Genomic DNA, 18,279 nt, shown 5'->3' on the forward strand with positions numbered 1-18,279 from the left:
CACAAAAGATACCAATTAATATCCCATAAACAAAACCCAGTTCTCAGATCAGATGTCTTTTGTTTAACTTACACAATTTTTTCTTTCCTTTTTTTTCTTTTTGAGACAGAGTCTTGCTCTGTCACCCAGGCTGGAGTGCAGTGGTATGATCTCAGCTGACTGCAACCTCCACCTCCCTGGTTCAAGCAATTCCCCTGCCTCAGCCTCCTGAGTAGCTGGGATTATAGGTGTGTGCCACCACACCCAGCTAATTTTTTTGCATTTTTAGGAGAGATGGGGTTTTAACATGTTGGTCAGGCTGGTCTCAAACTCCTGACTTTGTGATCCGTCTGCTTTGGCCTCCCAAAATGCTGGGATTACAGATGTGAGCCATTGCACTTGGCCACAATTTTTTTTTTCTATTGAATTAGATGCTAATGTTTAAAAATTCAAAGTAAAGATTTCCAACTTTTCTTAGCAAATTGTAGGATCTGGCAACGCTGGTCTCATTTTCCCACAAGTCACCCCAGATTGCTGGAGCTGAGTAGTTACTGTTCCTGGGTACCTGGGTTCTAGTTTTCCATTTGAGAGATGCTGTGTACAGTTGTTTATGCCTAGTCAGCTTCAATCATTTTGTTATCTGCCTGGCTCCTGTGGGCATGGAATTTTTAACCCTGCTACTGTTTCCCTTAAACGGCATAATTCTTTTTCTTTCTTTGTTTTTTTCATGCTTACTTTAATTCATTCTGCCCTTTCTTCCTTCATTTTCCAAGTATCTAGACTCAGTGCTCAGGCTCCTGGTCCACCTCTCTGGCTGATAACATTTTTAGGGGTAGACAGAATATTCAACTGTTTATATGGATAGTTAGAAGAGTCTTTCACATTATCCTGCTTCTTCCTTTGAGGGACAAAGGCATCGTATCTCTGTAAATGTAAACGTTTTCCTGAGAGAAGTCACAAAGTACTCCAGTAAGCTTTAACTTATCAGATGGGCTCCTTAAGCACAGGCCTAAGAGGTAATGGGAGAAATTCGTAAGTTGTGTGAGTGGAGAGAGTAGTTAGGGAAATCTGTCTCTGAACGATTGAATGCCTCAGTTGAGACACTGTGGTGGTACAACTTCAGAGTTGGAAGAAAGCAAGAAAACAGGGGAGGGCAGGGCTGGGGGAGTGAATGATGGTGGCAGTGGTGGTGTTGGTAATGGATGGGTAGCCATGCGTAGTCCTGTCTAATTAACAAATTTGTCATTGACATGTCTGATGCCCAACCACTTTCTTTTCTTCTCTAAATCCTTCCTAGAAGTCAGTATAATGTGGAAGTTAAAAGCTGGAATCTTATTAGACTTGCTCGATTTGAATCTTGTCTCTGCATCTTACCAGCTGTGCAACTTAGGGTTAGTGAATGTTTTTGTACGTCAGTTTTCTCATCTATAATTTAAGGATAATAATATACTACCTTGTAGGGCTGTGAGAACTAAAAAGTAAGATAATATTTGTAATTTCCTTAGAACACAGCTTGGCAATTAGTCCTCAATACACCTCAGTTACTTTTGCTGCTATTACTATATTGACATGGAAGGGTTAGATGAAAAGATAAAATTCTTGCTCTGCCATGTACTAGCTGTGCGACTTTGGACAAGACTATTTGACCAGGAATCTTCAGTTTTCTCACCTCGAAAAGATGTTGCGAGAATTAGAAGTGCAGTCAAGCAAGATGATCAAGATGAAAGCATTAGGGAAGTTTGTGTTCGTTACCTCTTATCTCTCTCCTACATTTTCCCATCATTTTTCGTCTTTCATAGATAATGTAGAATAGTGAAGAACATAAGATGAGCCCATGAAAAGATAACTAACTTGAGCACATCATAATGAATAAACAAGAACTGTACTGACGTTCCTAATATTGGTAATTTCCGTCTTATCTATTATTTGCTTGATTAGTTTTATTGATCCTTTCAAACAACCAGTTTTTAGTTTCACTGACTTTTTTCTATTAATTTCATTGATTTATGCTCTAGTCTTTACTATTTCTTTCCTTCTGCTTGCTTTGGGTTGAATTTTACCCTTTTCCCTAAAGTACAAACTTTGATTACTGTTTCAAAACTTTCTTGTTTTTTAATACTTTACCTAAAGTACAAACTTTGATTACTGTTTCAAAATTTTCCTGTTTTTTTCCATGCATAGTTTGAACAGGATCCTACAAATCTTGATATTTTGTTTTTTAATTTTCACTGCATTGAAAATATTTTCTAATTTTCTTTGTGATTTCGTCTTTGATCTATAGGTTATTTAGAAGGATGTTGTTTAATTTCCAAATATTTAGGTATCTTTTTTTCCCAGATTCTTTCTGGTACTGATTATTAGTGTAGGGGGGAAATACAATTCCTCCTCAACCCTCATACATCTGTAGTTGAGACAGATCAGGTAACAAGACACGAATTAAGAAGAGAAAAGCAAGGCACAATTGACAAGAAAATTTCATTATTGATATGGTATACACCATTTTAACATAATAACCAAAATTATGACTGACAGCATTATGCCAAGACATATTATACTTTTAGGAATTTCATACAACTTTTGGAACACATATTAATAATATGCCCATATAATTCAAAGAAGGTTAAACACCATTTCTTATTTGACAATACTTTCCATGTAATTTAACATATCAAATAAGCCTATTTTAATTGTTATTTTTTATGGATCTTTTGAGAGTTTTGGGTCTCTGTGGGATGTCCAAAAGTTGGTTCAAGTTCCAAAAGACTTAATTTTGAATTTGATTTTAGAAAATATTTGTCAAAAATACCAAAAGTTTAAAACACTTGAGTAAATAGTATCAGAAGTTACTATGTCATTCATTTAACCAGAATGACAATTAAAAGACTTCACGGTAAATGCAGAAAGTGACATAGCTGTATGAAAAACCTTAGCTCTTTTACTATTGAGAAGACTCAGTTTTCTTAATTAAAGACCTAATAAAAGACAACATGAAGCACAATAAATTATTTTGGTAAGACACAAAGTTTTGTTTAACTTAAAAGGTGAAGAAAAAATTTTCACTATCTCTTATCAATACTCCAAGAAAATCTTGACATTTTAAAGGAAAAGATCAAATTCTAGTTTTGTATCAGTATACTTTTGATATTAAGGCTCATTTTAATACCTTTATAATAAATTCATTCAATTTTAGCCAGTTTGAGCACAAAAGATTTTCTTTCACTTTCTATCTCTTCCCAACGTTCTATCATCACTAAGTTTTATCTATATCCTTTCTTCCTTCATTCATTCTGAAACTACCTTCAAGTAACCTCTAAACTAGACAAAATTTCTCTTTGTTTAACATAAACTCAACATCCTTATACCATTTAACATCTTTCATTTTATATTTGCATATAGTGTTGTTTCTTATTATTTTATGTATTAATTAGAAATTTTAACTCTTAGTAACCTTATTTTCTAGTGAAAACCTAAGAAGTAAACAGTTTCAAATTATTATATAACATAAATACACATTTCATAATTTCTAGAAACATATGCTTCCTCTTAGAATAATTTTTCAATGTCAAACAGGATATATTTACTAACAGACCCAAATGTTTTAGTTCCTTTGTAATAAGAAGCCAAAAGTAGGTAAACTTAAACCTTATGTTCAGCGATTAATGTTTCAGTGTTTTCCTTCACTTGGAAATGATCTAGATATGCAATGAATATCCATCATTTAATTTAACTTAGCAACACCCTAAGAATGTAGTTACCAAAGTGATTTGAAAAACATTTAAAGTAAACATATTGCAAAACAAACTTCTTATTTAAAAATACATTTATAAAATTTTATTCCACTTACATCTATTTAATTTACTCATTCTTAACAATTATGCTTGGATTATGCATGAAAATTTCATAAAACGTCAGACAAAGCTAACCATTATCTCAAGTTATTTTCCTGTTAACTATTTTTACAGCACAAACTTTCAGACAATTATTGGCAAAGCAAGATCTCTGAAGTTAAATACATGTTTCTGTTTTGTTTTGTTTTGCTTGCTATTAACTCAGAAGACAGAGCTGTTCTCATTAATCTAACAATATTAAACTAACCTTATTTACCAAAGAGCACGCAAGTCATGTAAACTTAAAAAAAATTGGGGTTAGTTTCTATGGTTCTAGCAATTTTAGGAGCATTTAATTTATATGAATACTGATTTATCTCTATACCCAATCTTAATATAACTTTTTAAAAGGGATTTTATACCTTGTAAACATAACATACAGAGATGAACACTTGCATAAACATGGGAACATATAGACAAACACAAAGAAATGTTATAGTTTTCATTTTAAAATTTTAATGATAAGACAGGTACAATAATATAAAGCTCGCTAGCTTATGAAAGGGTAGTAGGATGCAAATTGTGTTTTTGCCTGTGGGACAAGTTAAGGTTACCTGCTTAGATGGCCAAACTTTGTAAAACCAGTATTTGTGAAGAATATGTTAAAAATTGTCATTTGCCCTGGCTAGGTAATCTTATGGGGGCTGTGGACTAAATTCGGGTTATAGGAGTTTTCATAGCTGTTTGATTTTTAAAATAAAAAGCCTCTTCTTTCTCCTTTCTTCTTTTTTTTAGTCTCAAACGGGTGTAGACATTGTTTTAGTTAACTCCTTAGATGTTTACATTTCAGAGACATGGTAAGATTTACAATTCCAAAGGACTGGAAAAAAATGTAGGTTTTCTCTAAGTAGGAGTTTTGGGTGCATATTTGCTTACTATCAGAGATCGAGGTTAACTTTTCAAGTTGTTTTCTCCTTAAGTGTAGGACAGTGTAAGGATTTTTTTTCAGTGGGGGGTCCAAAATTTGGGAAGTCCTGAAGCCGATGAATTTTTATTAGAGCCCCACGGAAGTAAGAGGAGTGTTAAGGTAGAGCAGAGCCTGCCAGGCTGCAAGTCGCCTCAATCTGCGTCCAATTTATTTCCTGGCTGTCAACTTTTACACAAGTAACCTGTATACCCTTGGTCTAGAGATCAGGCAAAAACGCTTTTTGTAAATCTTGCATGGAAGTTAAAGCAAGCAGTTGAACGTTTAAAGGATTTTCTGGATAAGTTGGAGGAGTTTTAGGTGTTAAAGAAATCTGTTGAGGGAATGGGACCCGATTTTGAGGAGAGGGGTTTAAGCTAGGGGCCCAGATATCCAAAAGAGCTTCTGAGGGGCCAGGGCCAGGGAGTTGGAGATAAAGGGAGGTAAAATTAGGTGGAGTAGGAGGATTTATACTGGGTGTGTAATTTGACTTTTGCTTTCATTTCTGCTCTTTAATCTTTTTTACCAGAGCCTCTAAAAGCTAGCATTTACACTCTTCCTTGTCCTCTTTTCAATTCGATTTTACCATAGGTACCATTAAAACATTGATTAGGATGAGAGATCTCCAAAAAATTTCTTTCTAAAATATAAAGGTTGAAACAAGATTCTATTCACTGTTCTTACCTTTAATCCTTCCATCAAAGTGTAGACAGAGCTCTCATTTCCCTTTGTGTTTTATGTCACAGGCTTTCGAGAAATGAAATACATTGCACCTTGGTAGATTACATTTTTCTCCTCAGGCATGCATAATCAATATTATCTAAGGGAAAATTGATTTTTAGAGGCTTAACTGGTAATTCACAAACTTTATAAACTTGGAATAAAAAATATAATGAGTTGGTAAATTTTGTTTTCAAAAGAAATCATTTTTATTATAACAGTGATTAATTAACAAAGTAGAAAACATTTAAATGCAAAAAGAAATGAAGAAATAATGGTGATGGTGTTTGAGAAATGGTGATTGAGAAAGCACACTTTAAATAGTGAATTGCCTTTTAAAGGAATTAATAGGAAAATGTCTCTTTCTTGTCATCCTTTTCACCATTTCTGATACTCTCTGTTTCTTTGTGTAGATCCAAATTTCTATGAGATTACATTTCTTTTGCCCAAAGAGCTTTCTTTAACGTTTTTTACAGTTCATATTTGCTGGTAACAAATTTTCTTGGCTTTTACTGCCTAAAATAGACATTGTTTTGCCTTCATTTTTGAAAGGTGTTTCATTGATATTCTTGCCGTACTTTAAGGCAGCATTCCCCAACCTTTTTGGCACCAGGGATCAGTTTTGTGAAAGATAATTTTCCACAGACTGGGGGCAGGGCGAGGATGGTTTTGGGATGAGATTATTCTACCTCAGATCATCAGGCGTTAGATTCTCATGAGGAGTGCACCACCTAGATCCCTCCCCTGTGCAGTTCACAATAGGGTTCATGCGTCTCTGAGAACCTAATGCCACTGATGATCTGACAGGAGGCAGAGCTCAGGCGGTAATGCTGGCTCGCCCTGCTGCTCACCTCCTGCTCTGTGGCCCAATTCCTAACTGGCCAAGGACAGGTATTGGTCTGTGATCTGTGGGTTGAGGACCCCTGCTCTAAGGTGTCACTTTATTATCTTTTGGCTTGCATAGTTTCTGCCAAAAAATTGGCTATAAATTCTACATAATAACTTTGATCTTCTGTTCTATCTTACCTCCTTACCCTACAAGCTTAATTAAAGATTTTCTCTTTCTATCTTTGGTTTTCTGAAATTTGACTATGATGTATCTAAGCATGTGGGGATTCATTTTGTTTTTGTATTTATTCTTCGTGGGGTTCTTTGAACATTGTCGATGTGTGTTTTGTTGTTTTTTTGTAACTTTTGGAAAATTCTTAGCCATAACATATTTAAATAATCTTCTCTCTTCTTTCTTTTATCCTTTTGGGTCTCTAATTATATGTGTGATAGATCCTTTGATATTGTCCTGCAGCTCTTAAATGCTAGATTTGTTTTTCCTCACTCCTTTTTCCCTTTGTATTTTCTTTTGATACATCTTTTGTAGTAGATTCTGCTTTAATATATTAATTAGAGTTATTAAAAAAATCCCTATTGCATCATGCTGACATCCAAATCAAGCTTAGCTTCATTGATTGCCTTATTTCCTGACAATGGCATTTTATTTTATTTTATTAGTACCTTATAATTGTTTATTGAATGCCAAACATTGTGTATAAAATGACAGTGGAAACTGAGGTAAAAGTATTTATGCCTCTTCCATTCCATCAGGTCAGTAGTGAAGAGGATTGAGTCAATCTAGTTGAGTGGGATTTCGTTGTTTGCAAGAATCACCTTCAGTGTACCACAAATTTCAGATTCCTTCAGTGATAGCATGATATTGCCTTCTGCTTTGTGTGAGCCCTGGAATGCTGAAAATTTGTCCTCATTGTTTCTTTTTCACTCTGAGATTTCAGCAGTCCTTGCATGCCTGTGCTACAAAGGGGTCTTTCTCCATGCCTGTCCCACTACCCTAGCATCAGACTGTTGATATTTGTTGCTCAGTGATAAGTGGAGCTTATCACTTACTTGTAAGTGGGGCTGTGGAGGGAAACAGGGAGGTTTTGTTCTCAGACCTATCTCAGTCTTAGGCAGGCTCTGTGCACTTGAGCCTCAGAAATGAGGCTTTCTTTTTTTTTTTTTAATTGTATTTGGACTCTGGGGTACATGTGCATGTCCTGTATCCTGCAGGATTGTTGCATAGGTACATACATGCCATGGTGGTTTGCTGTCTCCATCCACCCACCACCGTCGCCTACATCAGGCATTTCTCTTGGCATTATCCCTCCCCATCCTCCCCACACCACCTGCTCTCCCTCCCCTCCCCTCCCTTCCACCCACTGCACCTAGCCCTGTGAGTGTTGTTCCCTTCCCTGTGCCCAAGTGTTCTTATTGTTCATCACCTGCCTATGAGTGAAAACATGTGGTGTTCGGTTTTCTATTCTTGTGTCAGTTTGCTGAGAATGATGGTTTCTAGGTTCATCCATGTCTCTACAAAGGACACAAACTTGTTTTATATGGCTGCATAGTATTCCATGGTGTATATGTGCCACATTTTCTTTGTCTAGTCTATCATCGATGGGCATTTGGGTTGGTTCCAGGTCTTTGCTATTGTAAGCAGTGCTGCAATGAACATTCATGCACATGTGTCTTTATGATAGAAAGATTTATAATCCTTTGGGTAGATACCCAGTAATGGCATTGCTGGGTAAATGGAATTTCTATTTCTAGATTCTTGAGGAATCACCACACTGTCTTCCACAATGGTTGAACTAATTTATACTCCCACCAACAGTGCAAAAGTGTTCCTTTTTCTCCACATTCTCTCCAGCATCTGTTGTCTCCAGATTTTTTAAAGATCGCCATTCTAACTGGTGTGAGATGGTATCTCAATGTGGTTTTGATTTGTATTTCTCTAATGACCAATGATAATGAGCAAGAAATGAGGCTTTCTTAGAATTCATGTACTCCTTCTGTTCCTCACAACTAAACTGTGCCTTTACTGGTAGGGATTCTTGGGTGGGAGACAGTTTCCTGCCCTTCCTCAGCAGTAATAGACTCCTAATTTGTAATTTTGCAGAATCTTGGGCCCAGGAGAGTTTCCAACCTTTCCACCAAGGTCTGTGTGTGCAACCCACCTCTGATGTCAGAAGTACTGGGTCTTTGCTTAGGTCCTAGAGTCAGGTCTCTTGTTCCAATTGTTTAAGGCTTCTGATTTGAATAAGAGATGATCCCAGTTAAAGGCTTAACTGGTAATTTACAAACTTTATAATCTGGGAATCAAAAATACATGAGTTGGTAAATTTTCTTTTTAGTAGAAATCACTTTTCATTATAAAAGTAATTTATTAACAAGGCAGAAAAATTTTAAAAATTTAAAATAATAAATGCACAAAGGTAGAAATAAAGAAATAAAGTGATATCAGCAAGATGGCAAAATAGAATGTCCCCAGGCCTCACCCTTTTACTGAAACACCTATTTAACAGCCATCTATATACAAAATATACCTATATGAGAGCTCTGGTTTTCAGGTAAGAGGTTGCAGAACCCCTGTGGAGCTCAAAACCTAGAAAAACTTCATTGAGAATGTAGGCTCATGCTTTCTGGTAGCAGACCCACCAACCATGGGCCTGGAAGCAGCCTTGCTCACTTGAAGACCTAGTGACAGCTCTGCCTGGTCACTGCTCATGAGGAACTCTGCCCATGTGCAGACCCTACAGGAACCTGGCTTCCCATGCCCCCAATGGTGTGACCACTTCCACAGAGCAGGGGACCTGGTGACAGATCCACCCACTCTCCCACAGACCCAGAGCAGCCCTGCTCATCTGCCCATGGACCCAGCAGCAACCTTGCCTGCTCATGGAGACAAAATGCAGCCCTCCCCTCATGCAGATCCCCATAGAATCTCTATCTGTGGTGCAGCAGCCCAGTCCTCTAGTAGATCTTGGAAGCAGGCCCAGCTGCCCACGTACCCAGCAGCAGGCCAACCCACCCACAGACTCTGATAACAGGCCCACCCATGGACCATGGAAGCAGATCCACCCTTGGACCCTACCCAGCTTAAGTCTGCCCACAGACTCTGTCTGCTGACCCTGGCAGCTGATTCACCCATAATCGCTGACCAGCATGACTGACGAAGGTCTTTGCCTGATGAAACCAGTCAGTAAGAACTGGAAGAGGTGACTGCTTTTCAAATGTGCAGACACCAGCTTAAGGTTACAGGGATCACAAAGAATCAGGAATACATGACACTACCTTATTAGGAACTGAAAAAAACTCCAGTAACTTACTCTAAATAAATTGATATCCATAATCTGGTTGACAAAGAATTTGAAATAATTGTCTTAAATGAGCTGCAAGAGAACAGACACCTAAACGAAATTAAGAGTATAACATGTGAACAAAATCAGAAGTTCAACAAACAAATAGAAATAACAGAAAAAGAGCCAAAGTGAAATCCTAGAACTGAAGAATACAATGACTGAACTAAAAAATGTAATATAGAACTTCAATAGCATACTTGGTCAAGCGGAAGAAAGAATCATTGTACTTAAAGACAGGTCACTTGAAATTATCCAATTGGAGGAACAGAAAAAACAGAAAAGTTGAAAAGTGAAGAAAGCCTAAGGACTTATGGGATACCATGAAGTGAACCAATATATGCATCTGGGAGATTCAGAAGAGAAGAAAGAAAGAGAAAGAGGAAGGAAGAATTTTCAAGGGAATAATTGCTAAAAACTTGCCAAATCTAGGAAGAGAAATGAACATCCAAATTCATGAAGTTTCAGTGTACCCAAATAAATTGAACCCAAAGAGGTTAACAGTGAGCCACCTTAAAATTGAATTCTCAAAAGTCAAGTAGAGAATTTTCAAAGCAACAAGAAAAAAATGACTTATCACAAACAAGGGAACCATGATAAGGCTACTAGTAGACTTTCAGCAGAAACCTTGCAGGCAAGGAAAGAGTGTGATGATAAAGTCGAAGTACTGAAATTTAAAAAACCTGCCAACTGAGAGTACTATGCCTGGGTCAAAGAATAAATCAAAAAGGAAATTAGAAAATATCTTAAGACAAATGAAAATGAAAGCACAACATATTAAAACTTATGAGATGCAGCAAAAGCAATACTAAAAGGAAGTTTATAGTAGTAGATGCCTACATTTAAGAAGAAGAAGATCTCAAATAATTAATTTTACATCTCAAGTAACTACAAAAGAAGAAAAAAACTAAGCACCAAATTAGCAGAGGGGAGAAAATAATAAAAATTAGAGATAAATAAATATAAAACAGAATATGAAAACAAAAACAAAAAATTGATGAAGCTAAGAGTTTGGTGACAAATGCTTAGTTACACTAACTAATGACAAAGAGAGAAGTTTCAAATAAATAAAGCCAGAAATGAAAGATGAGACTTTATACCTGATGTTACAGAAATGAAAAGGATTATGAGGACTTATGAACAATTATACACCAACAAATTGGTCAATTTAGTATAAATGGATAGAATGCTTAGAAACATACAATCTAACAAGATTGAATCAAGAAGAAATAGGAAGCCTGAACAGACCAATTACAAATAAGCAGATTCAAGCAATAATTAAAAAAACAAACAAAACAAAACTCCCAGCAAAGAAAAGTCGAGGAACAGATAGTTTCATGGATGAATCCTTCCAATCATTCAAAGAAAAATTAATACCAATACTTCTTAAAGTCTTCTAATAAAAAAAAAATAGGGAAAACCTACAACTTCTTTCTGAGGTCAGCACCACCCTGATGCCAAATCCAGACAGAGACACCACAAGAAAAGAAAACTATAGGTCAACATTCCTGATGAACATAGATGCAAAAATATTAAAAAAAATACTAGTAAATCAAACTCAACAGCACTTTAAAAGGATCATACCCCATGACCAAGTAGGTTTCTTGTTATACAAAGATGGTTCAACGTATGCTAATCAATAAATCAAGATAAAAATTGAACATCTCAATAGATGCAGAAAAAAATTGACAAAAATCAACACTGTTTACAATTTAAAACTCTCAACAAATTAAAAATACAAGGAACTGGCCAGGTGCAGTGGCTCACACCTGTAATCCCAGCACTTTGGAAGGCCAAGGCGGGTGGATCACCTGAGATCAGGAGTTCAAGACTGGCTGACTAACACAGTGAAACCCCATCTCTACTAAAAATACAAAAATTAGCCAGGTTTGGTGGCATGCGCCTGCAATCTCAGCTACTCTGGAGGCTGAGGAAGGAGAATTGCTTGAACCTGGGAGGTGGAGGCTGCAGTGAGCTGAGATCGTGGCATTGCACTCCAGTCTGGGCAACAAGAGCAAAACTCCATTTCCAAAAAAAAAAAAAAAAAAGAAGGAACTTACATCTCAACAAATTAGAAATTGAAGGAACGTAACCGTCAATGAATTAGGAATAGAAGGAACTAACATCAAGGCAATAAAAACCATTTATGAAAATCTCAAGCTAATATCATATTTAATAGTAAAAAAGTTTTTCTTCTAAGATCTGGAATAAGGCAAAAATAACCATTCTTACCTCTCACATTCAACATAGTAGTTGTAAAAAGAGCAATTAGGCAAGAAAAAGAAATAAAAGGCATCAAATTGAAAAGGAAGAAGTAAAATTGCATTAGTTTCTAGATGACATGATCTCATATGTAGAAGACCCTGAAGATTCTATTTAAAAAAACTTTTAGAAATAGTAAATTCAGGAAAGTTGCAGGATACTAAATCAACATATAAAAATCATTTGCATTTCTGTACACTAGCGACCTATCTTAAAAGAAAATTAAGAAAAAAGTCAGCCAGGTGCAGTGGCTCAGGCCTGTAATCCCACCACTTTGGGAGGCCAAGGTGGGTGGATCATAAGGTCAGGAGTTCGAAACCAGCCTGGCCAAGATGGTGAAACCCCATCTCTACTAAAAATACAAAAATTAGCCAGGTGCAGTGGCAGAGGCCTATAATACCAGCTACTTGGGAGGCTGAGTCAGGAGAATCTCTTGAACCCGGGAGGCAGAGGCTGCACTGAGCTGAGATCATGCCGCTGCGCTCCAACCTGGGCCACAGAAACTCCATCTCAAAAAAAAAAAAAAAGTCCTATTCACAACAGCATCAAAAAGAATAAAATACCTAGAAATAAGTTTAACCAAGAGGGCAAAAGATTTGCACATTGAAAACTATAAAACATTGATAAAAGAAATTAAAGAGAACATAAATAAAAGGAAGGTGTGAAGGGAAAATAAAAACTTGGGACCTCAATTCACTCTGGCAAAATGAGAAAAAATTAAGCTGAAAGCTGAGTGATGCAAGAAGTTGCCCTTCCTTTTGTTCCTAAGCAGATAGCCACAGATAACAGGGTAAATATCTCCACAGGCAGCTGCTCTACGTTCTCCTTATATTAAGTGCCGATTTGCTGAGCACAAGAGGAATAATTAATTGACTATTCTCCCACTGGCTCCTTTTCTCCTGCAACTTGTGAATGACCATACCCTCCCTCTTTCCCCTCTAGCCCACTAGCCCAATATTTCCCCTTTAAATACTGAAGCCCTTAAATTCTTCTTTGGAGAAAGTCACCAATAAATATTGAAACCCTTAAATTCTTCTCTGGAGAAAGACATAGACCATAGGCTGTTTCTGTGACTCCATGTTTTTTTCTTCCAGACCTGTCCTTAACCTTAGCAAAATAAACTTCTAAATTGATTGAGACCTGTCTCAGAATACATTTTGGTTTACAAAGTGTTTCCTGTGTTCATAGATCAGAAGAATCAATATTGTTAAACTGTTCATGTTCCTTACTCTTCAATGAATGATATTGGGAAAACTGGATATCCATATGCATAAGAATGAGTCGGACCTTTACTGTATACCGTACAAAAACTCAACTTAAAATGGATTAAAGACCTAAATGTAAAACCGGAAACAACAGAACTCTTAAAAGGAAACAGGGAAAAGAGCTTCTATGCATAGTAGTTTTGGCAATTATTTCTTAGATATGGCACCGAAAGCACAAGCAACAAAAGCAAAAATAAAGTAGGAATATATCAAACTAAAATGCTTCTACACAGCAAAGGAAACAACAGAGTGAAGGTCAATATGCAGAATGGGAGAAAATATTTGCAAACCATGTACCTGGCAAAGGATTGATATCCAAAATATATAAGGAACTTCTACAACTCAATAGCAAAGCAAAAAAAAAAAAAAAACCCACAAAAGAAATAGCCTGATTAAAAATTTAGTAAAGGACCTAAGTAGATACTTCACTAAAGAAGACATACAAATGACCAAGAGTTCTATGAGAAAGTGTTTAACGTCACTATTCATCAGGAAAATGCAAATCAAAACCACAATGAGACATCACTTTACACTTATTAGAATGCTATTATCAGATAACAAAAGATAAAAAGGTTGGTGCAGATGTCGAGAAAAGGGAACCCTTGTTCACTGTTGGTGGCAATGCAGGCACTGTGAAAAACAGTATGGAGGTTCCTCAAAAAATTAAAAATATAATGACCATTTGACACAACAATCCTCCTTTTGGATGTGTCTTAAGGAATTAAAGTCAACATCCTGAGGAGATATCTGCACTCCTATATTTGTAGCAGCATTATTCACAATTGCAAAAAGGTGTAAGCAACCCAAATGTCCATTGACAGATGCATGGATAAACAAAATGTGGACACACAATGGATATTATTCAGCCTTAAAAATAAGGAAATCCTGCCATTTTGAAACATGGAGAACATTATGCTAAGTGAAATAAGCCAGGCACAGAAGGACACATACTTCATGATCCCACCTCTATGAGGAATCTAAAACCACCAAACTCATAGATCCAAAGAATAGAATAGTGGTTAACAGGGCTGCAGAGAGGGAGACATGAGGAGATGTTGGGCAAGAGGTACAAAATTTCAGTTATGCAGTACATATATGCTCGGAGATCTGTATAATATAGAGCCTATAGTTAACAATACCGTATTGTATACTTAAAAATCTGCAAAGAGGGTAGATCTTCATTAATTGCTCTTAACACAGAGAAAAGAATTTTTTAATTAAACAAAACAAGGCTGAGAGCAAAAGGAAACTTGGAGGTGCTGGATAACTTTATGGCCTGATTGGTGATGTTCTCATGGGTATATACTTATCTGCAAACTCATCAAGTTGTATATGTTCAACATGTACAGCTCTTTGTTTGCCAATATACCTCAGTAAAGTGGCTTAAAAATAAAGACGTAAAAACCACCCATAAGCCCATCATCCAAAAAAACCATTACTAAGATTTTATTGGATTTCTTCTAGTAGTTTTTCAATAAGTGTGTGTATGTTGGTTTGCATACACCAGTATACATGCCCAAATATATAATCTATGTATTTCATTTAAATAAGCTATTTCCAAAAAGGTGTGTCTTCTTATGGGTTGAGTGCTACGGCACTTATGAAATGATGATGTGTTATTCATCTATGGTAAAGGTGCCAAAATGTATGGCATATTTTTAGTTTGCTGTTGGGGCTGGATTCTTTCTCGTGGCTATCTATTTCACATGAACAGCCAAGACAGGTGTGTGTATGTGATTCCAATGGAATGCACTTCATTTCAGAAAAGCTCAGTTGTCGATTCCTTGTGCTGAGGCCTCCCCTTCCCCGTGTAACCTCCATCTGTTTGTTTTCATTACAAGAGGAATGAATATCTATGTTGACCCATCCTTAGGCATGCAGCAAACAACAAACACATGATGTTCTTAATATGTGTTTCGTTTTCTTTTCTTTATTTTCCAGAAAGTATTTTGGAGAAAAAATTGGACTGTATTTTGCCTGGCTGGGATTATATACATCATTCCTCATCCCACCTTCTGTAATTGGGGTGATTGTGTTTCTTTATGGATGTGCAACAATTGAAGAAGATATTCCCAGGTAAATCAGTTTTAAAGAAAAAGGCTCACTTGCCATATGTTAATAATTTGGAGTTTCAACTTAGTAAAAGTACTTTTCACGTGCCTCCTTCCAAAGCCCTCACCCTCTATTATTCTCATTTGCTATGACATATGTAACTTTCCTCCAGAGACAGATCTAGGAGCTACAGATTCTGGGAATGGCTTCAGAGCCATGCTAGGTGAGGCCCACTTCCTCTTCTAGTCAAGCTCTTCTCCAGGGTAGGGGGATGTGTCTGATGTGGGCAGGGGGATAATTCCTGGTAAGAAAAATCATGCCAGAGAAATACTTTTTTCCTGTCTCTCTGCTTCATCACTTTTTTTTTCCTCTGGTTTGGGATGTGTGGAGAGTGACACTGGGTAGAAATCACATCTGTATGGTCAGATGCTGCTAGAATGAAGCATGCCGAGAAAGCAGGCAGCTCTAATGCTGAGGAAGGCACAGCCTCTGTTTCAAGAAGTCAGAAACTGCAGGGAGGGGTAGCCCCAAGGCAAGACTCTTGGAACGCCAACACGTAGAATCAACGCTAGTTTTTATGGGGAAGAGAGAACCCACAAAGGAAATATGGGTTGGGCATGGTGGCTCACACCTGTAATCCCAGTGCTTTGGGAGGCCAAGAAGGGAGTATCGTTGGAGTCCAGGAATTTGAGACCAGTCTGGGCAACACAGTGAGACCCTATCTCTCTAAAAAAAAAAATAGCTGGGCATGGTGGCACGCATCTATAGTCCCAGCTACTTGGGAGGCTGAGGCAGGAGAATGCTTCAGCCCAGGAGCTTGAGCTTGCAGTGAGCTGTGATTGATTGTGCTACTGCACTCTAGACTGGGCAAACGAGCAAGACCGGAAAAAAAAAAAAAGCAAAAAGAAAAGAAAAGAAGCACTTACAAACAGCATTCTTTAGACTGACAATGTTATATATTAGCTGTGTGACTGGACAGTTTGCTCCCTGAAGCTTAGGTTCTTGACTGTAAAATGGTAATCACAACGCCTACCTCAGGGTGTTGTGAGGTTTAAAGGAGACTGTGTCTGGCACAGAAAATTAATAAATAATTGTTGAATAAATCAAAATATGTGGAAATAGAATACAAGGGACAAAACAGACACTTAGTTAGTATTTAGAATTTAAACATCTTGCCATCTTCAGAATTGTGTCTGCAAATGGAAGCATGGTTAGTATGTTTTAATACACTTTTGGATGCAAGTGATGGAAATGCAACTTGAGCTAGATTAAGCAAAAAAGGGAATTTATTATAAGCATTCAAGGAACACTGGAATAGGGACTCCATTTATCTCCTGCCTCTGACTCTTTCTAGCATTGGTTGGTTTCACTATGTCTTTTATCCACTCGAATTAAACATTGCTGCTAGTAGCTCATGGATGTTACTCCTGAGAGCTTTATACTCGATTGGTCTAAGGTGAAAAAGTCCTATGACTCCATTTGACTTAGGTGGAGGCCCTGAACCAATTCATTGTGGCTAGGGGACAGGATAGCTTTGTACCAACATGATGTTCCTTCCATAGCCAGGTGGATGAGGACACTGGGTGGATCACTAGAGTTGGGGGTGGTAATGGGGGAAGTAATAGCCATTCTGAAGAAAAAGCCAAAAACTGCACATTTTATGAAAGGGTATGTGTGCATCAGTGGGCAGAAACCTGTTTTCTGGCTTACCTGCTTCCTGCCTGATGGTGCATACTCTGTAGAAATGGTCTTGCAAATCAAATCACCTGGAGCTGATATTGTCAGTAAGTAGAATAAAACTAAATCTATGTCAATCTATGCAAATGGTCTTGCAAATCAAATCAACTGAAGATTATATTGTCAGTATCTAGAATAAAGCTAAATCACTTGATGTAAGAGACAAGAGTTTATATATATTTTTGCATAAAACTCTAGTATCATTGTCAAGTTTTTTTTTTTTTTCAGGGAGAAGGGGAAAAGGAAGGGGGAAGAGGGAGAGAGACAGAGGGCAAGTGTTCTTGATTGGGACCTTTATCACAGGAGATGGGTTTTAGGGCTCTGCTTTCTCCAGAGCATCTAGCATGAGTTAAGAACTAATACTTGTGAAATATCTACCTTGTGCTGGGCATAATGCTCATAATGCTAGGTGATTGTTATAAACTAGTTTCTTTGATTCTGTAAGAGATTAATATTATACACTCCATAAATAGGCATTATTATTTCCACTGAACAGAGATTGAGAAACTGATGCTACATGAGGTCACATAAATTGTCCAATTTCAACAACTAATAGTTGTCAGGGCTGGGAGTTGAACTCTGTCACTTCCTGCTCCAAAGTCTTTGCTTTTTCTAATAAGCAGAGAAATTTTCCAGAGGGCTCATATCCTCCTCCACAACTCAGTAGCTTCACCTGAGCTTGCCTAGGTGTGTTCTAAGAAAACATGGCTTTTGGGTTTCCCTTGGAGATCTCTAGACATCTGGCCTCAGGTTGATCAAGGGTGGAAAACCTCATATTGTACATAGGGAACCAGTGCCAGTGCAGTGGGTGGGGCACCAGTGGGCTGGTTTGCATTCGGACTTAGAACTTCTGCCCCGGGTCCCCACATGGTAATACATGTGGCAGCAGCTACTACATCTGGAAAGGACGTGGTCTGCACATGCTGCAAAGATAGATGTTTACACACAGATGCACACACCCCACATTCACATACACTCATCCACGTGCAGGTGGATGTCTACACACACACACCCCACATTCACACACACTCATGCACGTACACGTGGATGTCCACACACACACACACCCCACATTCACACACACTCATGCACGTACACGTGGATGTCCACACACAGATGCACACATCCTACACTTACATACACTCATGCACGTACACGTGGATGTCTACACACAGATGCACACACCCCACATTCATATACACTCATGCACGTGCACATGGATGTCCACAGACAGATGCACACACCCTACATTTACATACACTCATGCACACGCAGGTAGATGTCTA

General features: G+C 37.5%; 1 protein-coding gene across 3 annotated transcripts in view; it reads left to right on the plus strand.

The window, feature by feature from the left end:
• Positions 1 to 18,279, plus strand: part of ANO2 (anoctamin 2) — a 367,122-nt gene that overhangs the window by 167,323 nt on the left and 181,520 nt on the right. For all 3 annotated transcript variants that reach the window (XM_064377517.1, XM_012455921.2, XM_064377518.1), the window contains one exon: positions 15,146 to 15,280. In XM_064377517.1, coding sequence (XP_064233587.1) covers positions 15,146 to 15,280 — 135 coding nt within the window. The remainder of the gene's footprint in view (positions 1 to 15,145; positions 15,281 to 18,279) is intronic.

Source organism: Aotus nancymaae, unplaced genomic scaffold, assembly GCF_030222135.1.
Source record: "Aotus nancymaae isolate 86718 unplaced genomic scaffold, 86718_ANA_hifiasm-v0.15.2.pri h1tg000016l, whole genome shotgun sequence".
In the NCBI taxonomy this organism is placed as follows: Eukaryota; Metazoa; Chordata; class Mammalia; order Primates; family Aotidae; genus Aotus; species Aotus nancymaae.